This window comes from Notothenia coriiceps, unplaced genomic scaffold, assembly GCF_000735185.1.
Source record: "Notothenia coriiceps isolate Sejong01 unplaced genomic scaffold, NC01 NC01_scaffold00005469, whole genome shotgun sequence".
Taxonomy (NCBI): Eukaryota; Metazoa; Chordata; class Actinopteri; order Perciformes; family Nototheniidae; genus Notothenia; species Notothenia coriiceps.
The window spans coordinates 33,524-46,372 of record NW_011338170.1 but is presented as its reverse complement, the minus strand read 5'-3'; the positions used below and the strand labels follow the sequence as shown (position 1 = coordinate 46,372).

Genomic DNA, 12,849 nt, shown 5'->3' with positions numbered 1-12,849 from the left:
ACGTTCATTTAATAAACTATGAATGTTTTATATCCATGTAACGGGAAGAGACTCATCTAACTGATAATTTTTTTTTTTAAATCCCAAAAAAACACACAATGCTAATGCTGAGCCTCTGAATTAGCAACGAGCGTAAAATGCTAACAGATGAGTGCACCGAAATTCACTCACAAAACCTTATTATTCATCTTTTCTGCACATCCAACACATCGTTTCACATCGTGAGGTGACCCAGAATCGAAGGGTACCCTCATTATCACTCAATTATACGAACTCGCGGAGGTAATAACAAGATTAGACAACATATGGCACTAGGTAGCTAAAAACGCTAACATAGCTCACCTGTGTCGTAGTTTGGTCAAGAATGGTCTTCAATGGCATTAAAACGATAAAAACGCTGCTGAAGTTAATCCATAGGTTAATCCAATGTGTCTGTGTCCCTTTGAAATGATTTCTGATCATCCATGAGCAATAAACCTGCTTTTCGGTTTCCAGATGTCAGAGCTAGAGCTATAGCTCTATAGCTTCACTCTCATGCAAAACTGTGTCCGCGAAGCCCACACCTTTTTGTTTTAGCATGTGTGTGAGTGGGGAGATTCCCCTTCGATTCTATTGGCTCTAACGGTCAGAAAGAGATGTCAATCACCAAAATCGACCAATGGGTTCCAGAGAAACGGTAAAACCCCCATTTCCACCCAAATCACCTCAGAGGTGGAGTTTTTTTTGCTAAACCTCTGCAAAAAGGTCAAATGTCACTTGTTTTGCATCAATCTTGATACAGGGTACTTATTATATGTTGTACTTTGGATTCATAAATCTTTTAGTCTACCTTACCATCATCCAAGGGTAGTTTTCACTGGACGGACACTATAATTTATAGTTTCTGAATTTTCTTTAAAATAAAAAAACATCTATATTGATTCTGACTTTTCTACATCCAACTAACAGGTTTATCATTACTTTGAAATAAAAGATTATTAATTTAATCCTTTTAGAAGGGAAGATATGGTCATTTGTTCTGGGAATGTCATTTTCGAGCCTGAGACCTGAAAAACAGGCTCAGGGCTAAACTGGTTAAAGTGTTCTCAAAGCTGGTAAAGGTGCAGCTAGTTTGAATGACTTTGTATACTGCAGGGTAGCTTGTGCATTTACTCCAGGTGGAACTAAAGTCTGATTTAACACTTGATTATATTTCACACCATTAATTCAAATCTGTAACTAAAGGTATTGAATAAATGTAGTGGAGTAAAAGTACAACATCCATCCATCTTCTCCCGCTTATCCGTGGTCGGGTCGCAGAGGTAGCATTTCCAGCAGAGAGCCCCAAACTTTCTTTTCCCTGGCCACATCAACCAGCTCTGACTGGGGGATCCCAAGGCGCTCCCAGGCCAGTGAAGAGATATAATCCCTCCACCTGGTCCTAGGTCTACCCCTCGGTCTCTTGCTAGCTGGACGTGCCTGGAACACCTCCCTAGGGAGGCGCCCAGGTGGCATCCTTACTAGTGGCACATTTCCATTGCAGGGCCTCGCTCGGCTTAGTACGGTATAGTTAGGCCGTGTTAGGCCTTTTTAGGCCAAGCTCACTTTGTGACGTCATCTTCAATGCGAACCACAGAAAACCAACATCAGCCGTTAGGTGTTAGCACTCAAGCTCACATCTCCTCATATCTGTTCAGAAACTAGACAAAAGTTAAACAAGTACAAACCACAGACTGTTTGTGTCATGGCGAATACAGTCGCTGCTTATTTATGTCTGTATAGGCCGTTGTTGTGAGTGTGGACGGTCGGAGCATATACTGCGTTAGCTTAGCCAATCTCCATTTAGAAAAACNGAGGGACATTATCTGTTGGAGGAGATGGAGAGGACGACGAGGACTTGCTAATCGGGCCTCCCTCATGTATTTGTCCGGTTGCCGTTGGCTCCCCTCCACGTAGCAAGTCCTCGTCGTCCTCTCCATCTCCTCCAACAGATAATGTCCCTCCTGTCTGTTTTTCCTCTCCCGCTACTCCATCGCTATCAGAACCAGACGGCCTACTTGTCTCCGAGGCCCCGCGGCCGGCACCGCTACCGCTCGGTACAGAACTCATCTGTCCTTCCTCCTCATCCTGGCCTACAGGTTTAAAATAACCTGTAAGCTTCGGCATTTTTTGTAACAGCTGCTTGTTTCGAAACTCCTTTTCCCTCAACAATTTCCTTTTCCGAGCGCCACTCTCAAACTTTTTCTTCACTCAATCACTCGCAATTTGAATAAGTCACATGTGAAACATATTCTCATTCTGACGTGTGTGTGTTTGTGTATATTTGCGTTTGTGTGTATTGTGTTTGTTTCCCGGGGAAAACACTCATGAGAAACACCGGCTGTTGTTATGCCTGCTGTGACGTCAAGTTACTCCGTTCTCCGCTTGTAATTATGCCGTTACAAACTTCAAAGTTGTATTTATCATCTGAATTTGCCGAAACAAGTTTAATATTCTGAAAGCCAAGACTTTTTTTTTTTTTAAATCAGATGAAGACAAACTGTAACGGACCTTGCTGTGTTATCTATGATTACTATACGTCTTACATTAATAATTTAAGTGGAGGGAGGGGGGCGGCGCTGTGGAACAGCAGAGTGGCGAGGGAGAGCTGTTGTCTTCCCTTTACAAGCTTCAAAAATGTATTTATCGTGTGATTTTGGAAATGAAAGTTTCATATTCTGAAAGCCAAGACTTTTTTTATTTAACTTTTTTTTTTAAAACACCCGAAATAAAAAAATAAAAAAATTGAATTTTTTTTTTTTTTTTTTTTAATTGGCTCATGATAGGCCCCCGATCTCCGTAGGCCCCTGGGCTTCAGCCCAGGTCAGCCCGTGCATTAAGGCGGCCCTGGCTGCAANAAATTAGTAATTTTTTTTTTTTTTTTAATTGGCTCATGATAGGCCCCCGATCTCCGTAGGCCCCTGGGCTTCAGCCCAGGTCAGCCCGTGCATTAAGGCGGCCCTGGCTGCAATGATACCCTGCTCGTGTAACGGCGTGAAGTCGTTTACTCACGGCAGCGTCCGCTGGAAAGTATTCACTGTCTGACTGTCACACAAGCAGCTGATGAATATCCTCCATCCCCATAAGTGAATGTGTTTTAGTCTGAGTTGACCATGTTTGGAATCATAACGTTGTAGCTAATACAAGTTTCTCTTGTATGAGATGGGTGATGTTAGCATAGCAACCGAAGCTAATCTGGCCATCTTGTCTGCTTGTTGCTATCATATTGTGGCAGAAGCCTTTTTCTGCAGGCATATTGTACCTGTGTTTGGTTCATTTTGATTTTACTTTTGATAGTCTGACAGGACAATAAAAAAAAAAACAAGAAGCAGTGTGCTGCTCTTCAAAATGGGAAATAACGGCGAAGGGATAGTCATTAACAGTAAGGTCCAAATAAACTGCATCACACTATGCCTGGTTTGTGTTGCCCAGGGACGGTTCTAGGGGGGTGGGGGGCATGGGCCAGTGACCCTGTAACGCTGACCTCGGACCCCCTGTGGCCCCCCCACCAAAAGAAAAGGTTATAATATTGCGATTTATTGACTATAGCGCTGGTGCGATGGGCGGAACTAATGTAACTCAGCATTCTACTTTCCTTCTAGCATTCTTTACTTCATGTAAGATTCAAACCTAGACGTTGAGGGATGTTGCTGCTGCAATGTGAAAGAAGTGAACATTGCAGCCTGGGATGCAGAGACCTGAATGTACAGCAGAGATTGAACCGTTCATTGCCTCATATTCAGTGTTGCAGCAAATACGGTTCATGTGATTTAATAAAATGGTAACTTAGTTACTACAACAAGTAATGTAAATAAAAAAATAACAACTGAAACAATGTTGTTACTGAAACAAAGAACTGTAACTTAAAGTTACTGAAATAAATACCTGTACAGAAACAAATACAAGTTACTGTATGTTATGTTTATTTTATGCATTACTTTATATTGTCTTTGGTTCTGGTTTTCTTAATCGGACACTAGCTCCGAACTGGCCCTGGATCTGCTTTGGTGGGAACGGGGTGTGTGTGCAACCTCCTCAATAGTCCTAAATTCAGACACATTCACACACCTTTGGTCGTTCCATTGAGAGCAATTTAGGGTTCAGTATCTCTGGGTGAGGATCATACCACAGGACTTCTGATTGGTGGACGACTGCTCTACTTCCTGTGTCACAGCCGGGCTTAATTAGTGAAAAATGAAGCACATTTAGCCTGAGATATGGATCTGTCAGCACCACTAATTAGCTCCACATGTATTGTGTTCTCCAAACATCTTGATCCTCATGTGATTGTGAAGTGGAAAATGAAGCTGTGCTCAAGGAACAGGGATGTTTCCATTGCATGTGTGCTGAAATCATCCACAAGGCCGGGCCCCCCCACTGAGACTCACTTCTAACCCCTCCCAAAGATACTATGCTTTACATTGGAGCACATAATGTGATCCACTCCTCATCTTCCACACTGTAAATCTTGCACATTCCTCTGTATATCGCGAACATTAGTGCTATATCTTTTATATATACTGCTTTGCAAAAAACCTTATTCTGATTCTGAAATACACCTTTATGTAACAACTTGATCGCTCTTTATATATATGTATTTATCAGAAGGCTAATTCTTAAGTATAATAGGAAGATGGGTTATGAATATAAATAAATGACTGCCCTCCTTTCAGCAAAATAATAATTTGGTGTTGATGTCACAAGATGGCCAACTTCTACAAATACATAAAACCATACAATCTAGTGTGAATCAGGAAGGCTGGGGGTTACGTGAGTTCATGTCAACAAGATAAGAGATGCTCAACATTTAATAATTGCGCTTTTTACTTAACTTATTTATGCTATGTGACACAATTACAAATAATATTTTATTTGATTAGATTACACAATGTAAAAACTGAAAGGTTGACTTTAGTTAAATGTTTTATGTCAACAGATTTCAAATAACTGCAGCCTACTAGTTTAGTTAAAACATTTTTTGTAATATTAGGATTGACCTAATATTATTGCTTTCAACTAACTTAATAGTTGTGTAAAATCTGTTGACATGCTACGTCAACGTTTCAGATGTTTCAATGCCCACACACTGCACTAGCACATTATGCACAAAGCAAATGTGTCTAAATAATGTAAGAACATTTTAACTGCAATGAATGATTTAGACTTTAAAACATGTGCCATGGACCTTTGCATGCAAACTAATTATGCATACAAGGTCTAGCTGTGAGTTTTCTTTATGCTTTCTTGCATAAGCCTGTAATCTTCATCAAACATTATAATAAGGAAAATAAAATAAATACTAATTATAATAGTTCAAGTAATAAAGCATGATAACACACACACACACACACACGCACGCACGCACGCACGCACGCACACGCACGCACGCACGCACGCACACACACACACACACACACACACACACACACACACACACACACACACACACACACACACACACACACAGTCCCCAGCAGCTGGACTTTTCTCTCCTGCGTCTCGGGACCCTCACCGTTCCGCAGTATGACACATTTCTCCTTCCCTTGCTGTCATGGATATTCATTTAATAACTCTCTGCTGACTTCATTTAAAAAAGCAACTTTACCATGTGAGCTGTAAAGAGGCTCAGGGATCTGCCTGGAGCCTCCTCCAGCTTTTCATCTGAGAAATATAATGCTCAACATGATCTATGAGGCCCAAGCATGGGCTGTTATTACAATATATAGCTCTTATCAATCAAACAGGTTATCATGCTCAGTAACTGTTGTTGTTGCAGATGTGTTTTCTTTAAAATGCATTATGTAATTACACATCATGTTATTAAGTGTTTGATCCAGAGTATTTTAGTTAAGGAACAGGATATAGTGAATAAGTGGCTACTACAATTTCAAGACCTGGGAATTGTTGTGTATTGAATATAAACCAGAATCATAAATCAATCATGAACATATGAGTTGTTATTTATTAAATCTATATCTGACATGCTATACAATAATCTCATATACAGATGTATACATCTCTGCTTTAAAAGGCACATTTTTAAACATGGCCATGTTCTTTTTTTCTGCACATGTATTTGTTTGTTTTTTCTTATTGACTTGTATTCATATTTCATTGGACATCATGAACGATTATTTTTGTGGAACCCAACTCCTTAATATTTTGTTAATCATGCTACTTTAAAATATTCTGTCCAAATTGAATATTGTGCAAAACAAATATATATATATATACTGTATATTAAATATTTTGTTAGTGAACAGAACATACAATGAAAAGCAGCAGCTTATACACATAGCTTATGTATGTATATTATATACATACATTTAGTTCACCCTGACCATAACACACTGTTGAAGATAAAAATGATGTTTTCAATTAATTTCCGAAATAATTGCTAGCCCTACCTTTTTTTCAAGATTCAAAGGTTTCTTATACAAAACTACGGTGTAATGATGTAAATGTATGTGTGGTTCCTAAACAGTGCAAATTACAAGACATAACTCAATAAATATAAAAATAGTGCAAGCTCAGGTGTTTAATAGTCTTCTGGCCTGTGTGATTAAACTGTCCCTGAGTCTGCTGGTTTTTGTCCTGATGCAATTTATAAACAAAAATAATGATGTAGATAATAAAGTGCTGTTGACGTGCCTTTAGGTTTTTCTCTAACTTCTTTATGTCTAATTGACCATGTTTCTGATCAACATCCCATCTGCGAAAATGTGTTGTTTTCAGTTTGAGTGCAGAAATTCAGTCTATTCCCCCTAACTTTTTAACGCATTTACAGCCTATATTTGACCTTTTTGGTCAGTAAAGAGTGGTTTAAAATAAGACTGCCAAAGGACCTTTGAGCTTAAGTCAGATTCAAAACTGATTATAATTATCGCATGCAGTGTCTGTGTTTTCAGATCACGAGGATGTGCGTAAACTGTAATTAAAATACGGTCTAAATGTATGCTTTCTAAATCCAGAACCAATGTTGGAAATGGAGGCTTCAGCTCCAGGAAAACCAAATCACCGCCTGGACTTCACATGTCAATATTTCAAATCAGCACAGAGGATGGCGGCCTCACTGTGTCAGTCATTTCACATCTTTACGGGAAAACGAAAACTTGTGAAATCCTAGCATTGAAGCTTCAATTGCGTTTCTTTATTAACCTCTTATTCTTAAACTGGTTGTTTATTAGGAGGATACTCAAAGTCTATACAATAAATACATTTTGTCCTGAAATATTCTCAGGTGACGGTTGAAAATAATTCAAATAAAGTAATGTAGGCAGCTGAGCTTAACGTTTCGTATCAGCCGAGAGTATCATGCATTTTGTTTTAATTAGTTAAAGGATTATAACCTTGGCATTCTGACGAAGTATAATGAGAGTGAGCTGTGGTTGATCTGCAAATAATGACTGCTGATCGCGTAATCCCACTATTGCAGGATATTGGAGGTTTTTGGAAAATTGCTTTGAAACATGTGTTAGGTGCAAAAAGAAAGCATAGCATGGGCCATTCTTCATTTAACTCTATGCATTCCTCACATTTTAACTAGAATTGTGCATTTCCGTGGATTTAATTGTCCAAATTACTTCTGTCACAGGACTTGTGCAACGTGTAGCAAATGAAGGTGGTTTGCAGATAATGTCTCCAAACTGTTTCAGCACCAGTGTCTCCAATTAACGCGCAGTCTGGTTGGCAGCTCGGCCTGCAGGGCGGGGGCCTCCGCAAAATTAAAATTCCCTCAGCCTGCGGTCTGAGGAGAGGCCATTTTCACTGCAAAAATATCCTGAGCCTCTATAACTGGAAAACAAAGTCAAAACCTGGTGTTAGGAGTTTACAATTTACCGGGAACAGTGCGTGAAGTGCAGGGTTAAGATTAGAAGAACCAAAACCAAAATCCTTTACGGGTTAAACTGACAGTGTGTGTTCTTTTACTCAAGTAAGACAAAAAACACGCAACAATGTCACTATTATTTATTTTTTCATCAGTTTTCTGAATAAAAGCTAATTCATAACATATGAGAAATTACCCACCTATTTATCCCATATCATCCACCTTTAATAAAGTATATGTTCGGACTGGTGCTTACTGGGTCGCCGTGTTCCATTTGAAGCTGTCCAGATGAGCTGGAGATTGTTCCTTTAAGACGGAAGGGCAGAGGAATGTGCTGCATTCAAGCTCAAAGGCCAAAGCTGAGCACCAGAGTCGCCTGGTGTTTAAAGGACTTTTGCTTTGTTTCCTTTTGGTTGCAGCTCCTGAAATGTGTCTCTGGTCCAACTCATCACTTTTCCTCAGCAGATCTGAAAGCTGCTTATAGCCTATCATCCTGGTAACTAACTGCGCCATATGCAATGCGTAGTTATATTTAATCGTCGTAAATAATGCTGTTAGCTGCAAAGGTCGGATTTATAGCCCCGTAGCAGCCTGTCTTCCCCAAAGAGTCCAAGTCTGTGTTCATTATAAAGAAATATTAAGACTTACATCCAGGTGACTTTGATAAAGGTCAGCAGGAAGTAAAATGTCTGGACTCCGGTCTGCTGATGCTCTTCAGTCTCCTCATTAAAAGCCAAGTGACGGATTTGATCCAAGAGAGGCTTTGGGCAGCAGAGGAAAGCACCGGGAGCTCCAGCGCACAGCGGCGGGGCCAGGTGACCCTCTATTCGGCCACAGGAGGAGCCTCAGTCCCTCCCTGCTCCTGTCCAGGCTGTGTGTACCCGTGGCCGCCTGACCGCTGAGTGAGAAGCGTCCTTTACCAGACCGGGGGAAGAGGCTGCAGTCCCACAGGTCATATATCAGCCCTATAAACCAAAGTAGCCGCCCTGATGTAGGATTTTATTATGGTATTAAACGGACCCCAAAAAGTAGTTGGAGTAGTTTGCGCTGTAAAGACAAGAGGCATAACCACGCAGGGCCTGATTTAATGGCGCTCGTTAACAAAAATGATTGTTAATCTGCCAATAAAACAGTGTCAGGCATCTCACGGAAAAACACTCCGAGTGTATCCAGAAAGTGGGTAAATCTTTACCCACACATAGGTGTGAATTTAACTGTCTGTCTTGTCTTGGGTATAACACAACGCTGCTGTTGGCTATCAGTGCGTTTAAATTATGTTGAGATTGATTTGCAGACAATACAGAAAACAGTGCTCACGCTCCCGGTAATGTGTACAGTGCGCGTCACACTGAGATGCACGCGCGTCTATTTTGATTAGGTTCATATCAATAAATAAATAAATATATACATACAAATAATTGCGCCACTTATTTGTCAGCCATTGTCTCCGCGCTGCCCAGACCGAGCATAATTTAACAGTTCGGTGTAATTCTCACTCTGACACCAGCCATAGATACACAGACTAGATATACGCACGAGCTGTTCATTTTGCATATTGCATATAGGCTAAACAAGACAATTTATTCAGAGGGGGTGCAATCTATTAAATGGCGAGAAAGAGAGTGGGATAGAAGGAGAGAGAGAGAGAGAGAGGGGGAAAGGGGGGGGGGGGGGTGCATTATTGATTTACGCTCCATTTAAGCTTTATCAGGCTCGGAGAAAAAAGTCCGGCCAATCAGTTTGCGCCCCGCGAACAGTGCGAGGCTGTAGCACTTTGTTTCGCTATAGTGCGCAAGTTGTTTGGAAGGAAGGGCGAGAGATAGAGAGAGAGAGAGAGAGAGAGAGAGAGAGAGAGAGAGATATGAGAGCAGAGAGAGAGAAGAGAGGAGAGAGAGGGAGAGAGGGAGGGAGGGGGGGAGCAAGCAAAGAGAAACAGAGAGAGAGTCAAAGAGTAAAATCGCGTAATGTCTCTCTTCTTGTTTTCCATTTAGTGAACTCGCGGCGTTTCGCGGATAATGTCCGAGAATGTCCATTTCTGGGACTTTGAGCAACTATTACGTGGACTCCATCATAAGTCACGAGAGCGATGAACTCTCAACCCCGGCTCGCTTTCCCGGCGTCCACCAGTACTCCGGCTCGAGCTCCTCCGCGGCCGCGGGTGGGAGGCAGCCCGAACACCCCCACCCGGAGTCCTACCCGTCCTGCAGCTTCCAGCCGAAGCCCCCGGTCTTCTCTTCCTCCTGGAGCCCGTTTAGCCCGCACCACGGAGCCAGCGGCCTCCCAACCGTCTACCACCCGTACATCCCAGCGCAGCACGTGCCCGCCGCGGACACACGCTACCTCCGCTCATGGCTGGACTGCGCGCCGCGCGGCTCCGAGGCTGTCCCGGGGCAGGGCCAGGCGGGGCAGGTCAAGCTGGAACCTCAGCTAGGACACCACGGCGGAGAGATCCCGACTAAACTCAGCGGACAGATCCAGCAGGAGACCACCACTTACATTCTGGAGTCTGCGTCCACGGCCGCGCGCGAGCTAAATCTCCATCCGGCCGCCATCCCGAGAGCAGGTTTCGAAGAAAATAAGGACATTTGTGATGGGAGTGAGGACAAAGACGTCCCGGATCAAAGTAAGTTATTAAAGCAGGCAGGAGAGAGCGGAACGAGAGAGGGAGATTGTAAATGCTTTTAATGCCGCCATAAAACAAGAACAAAGAGCCGGAGTGCCAAAGTGCCCCCACCTTCTGCTCTCCTAAATTTACTGAGATATTTAGCCCGGATCATCTCTGTGTTAGCAGCAGGCTCCTGCAGTAACGGATTACTCTTGGTAGGCTATGAACAATATTAACTGTATTATGTAGCGTCACATAAACCAATCTCTGTTTTGTTCCCTGCGCAATACTGTGGAAGCTACTACAAAAAACATACAAGAGGTGGACACAATAAGTGGACAACTTGTAGGCTACAATAACTAGAACCGGTTACTATATTATATAACTTAACCTAACCCTAAACATAACACAGTTGCATGGTGTGTTCAGGGGATACTTGCATTGCATTTCTTAGTAATAAGATTCACGCTGTTTTGCAACAATATGCCAGTTTAAAAATAATTGATGATTTGATAGTATCTTGATGGTGAGTTTGGAAACTGTCAACAAAAAACATATGGATTTATATCTTCATGAGCAGAGAATATATTTAATTGGAATTACAGATGCTTGTGTAAAAACAATCATTGTTTGATTATGAGCTATCGTGAAAAGGTAATTGCTCAGGGCATGTGTAGGCTACTGGTGAAACAGCCGCAAGTGCTTCGGATTTGATTTTGCATTTTACTTTAGGGTTTTACTGCAGGTGGGTTGTAGGTCGCAGGGCTTTATTAATCTCTCTGTGTCGCACACGAGTTTGTATCCGCGCTCCATTGCGTATTAAAGCTCCTCGCGTCAGTCACACTGTGCAAATCCATTTTGGAACAAACAAATCAGACCTTTTCGAGCTGTAGGCCTCCTGCTCCATATCCACTGCTCACTCACGCACCACATATGCACTGAAGTCAGAAGCGATGTCTGGAGACATGAGCTCCAGAGCTGCGGTCACCATGGACATGCAGGCCGCGGTTTCTCTTTACAGGCTAGGGTAACCATGTGACACGGTAATTAATATGCTATGTAGCTATGCTTTTGAAAGGCAATACTACCTTGATAATCATTCTGCAATCAACTGCTTTGTCATTTCCCATATTCTTGAGAGGAGGGGTGCTGGGATTATTCTTCATATTTCTGTTGTATTGTCACTATTCTGAAGCAAAGAAATGCAAACATAAAAGGATAACGCTTTGTTCCCGCCCCCAATGTCAAACATCTCCATCAGCTGAAACTATTAAATGTATGTCAGCTATATGCATGGGCTGTCCTAAAAATTATATAGCAATCAGGCAGTCAGGACGTCTGTCACTGTCAGGAAGTGAAGAGCAGGTTATTTGTAGATAGTGCCGAGGCCAAGATATACGATTATAATCGCCCTTAGGCCCATATTTAGTTTGTAGCTGCACAATTGTGAATTATGTTGTGTTCTTTAGTATTATGTGATCAAATAAAACTCATATTTGTGTTCACTGTTACGAAATGTAGCCTATTGCAACCTTCGAAGTTCGGTTATTGTTCATAAAATAAGGGGGTTCATTATTTATGTGAAGGCGGCAGATTGACTTCAATACACTAATTCAGCTTGGTGTTAGTATAGGCTGCGGGTCATCTGTTCACTCTGTAATAATAATAATATTGGACCTGTCATTAAGTAGCAGTCATCCTGATGTAGAGCCGCGGAGGTTCTCCATATAACCCGTGTTTGTTCTGTCTGCACCCGCTAACAGCAACATGATATCCATCATGTGCTGGCTCGGTTTGGAGGTATTTTCCAAACCTTCTTGACTTATTTTGGGCGGGACAGAAAAAGGCTCCCTGGAAAGATATTCATTTGATATTTTTTTATGTAGGCCTATTTCTTATTTATTTCCCTAAGCAAGCCAGCATGTGAAGGGCTCTGTTTCCCTCCTCTAATCCCGCCCCATAAATCTACTTGTCGGAGGATTCTGATCCATGCGTCTGTAAACCTGACCGTTTGGCCTTACAGGGGAATACAAATTGCAAATACTACACACACACACACACACGCGCGCGCGACACACACACACACACACACACACACACACACACACACACACACACACACACACACACAGAGACACACAGCTGTAGAGGGAAGGATACTTTGGCTTTTTAAAACGTTATTCACAATTTTTGCATGTGTTATTAAANGTTTGGCCTTACAGGGGAATACAAATTGCAAATACTACACACACACACACACACGCGCGCGCGACACACACACACACACACACACACACACACACACACACACACACACACAATTGTAATTGTATCACTGTATATATATATCATCAATAATATGTAAACATTTGAAATGTATGTTAATGTTGTTAATTAT

General features: G+C 41.8%; 1 protein-coding gene across 1 annotated transcript in view; it reads left to right on the top strand.

Moving 5' to 3' along the window:
• Window positions 1-9,768: 9,768 nt before the first annotated feature.
• Window positions 9,769-12,849, top strand: part of hoxb9a (homeobox B9a) — a 9,617-nt gene continuing 6,536 nt past the window's right edge. Inside the window, exon 1 of the mRNA XM_010768255.1 lies at window positions 9,769-10,469. Coding sequence (XP_010766557.1) covers window positions 9,872-10,469 — 598 coding nt within the window. The 5' untranslated portion in view covers window positions 9,769-9,871. The remainder of the gene's footprint in view (window positions 10,470-12,849) is intronic.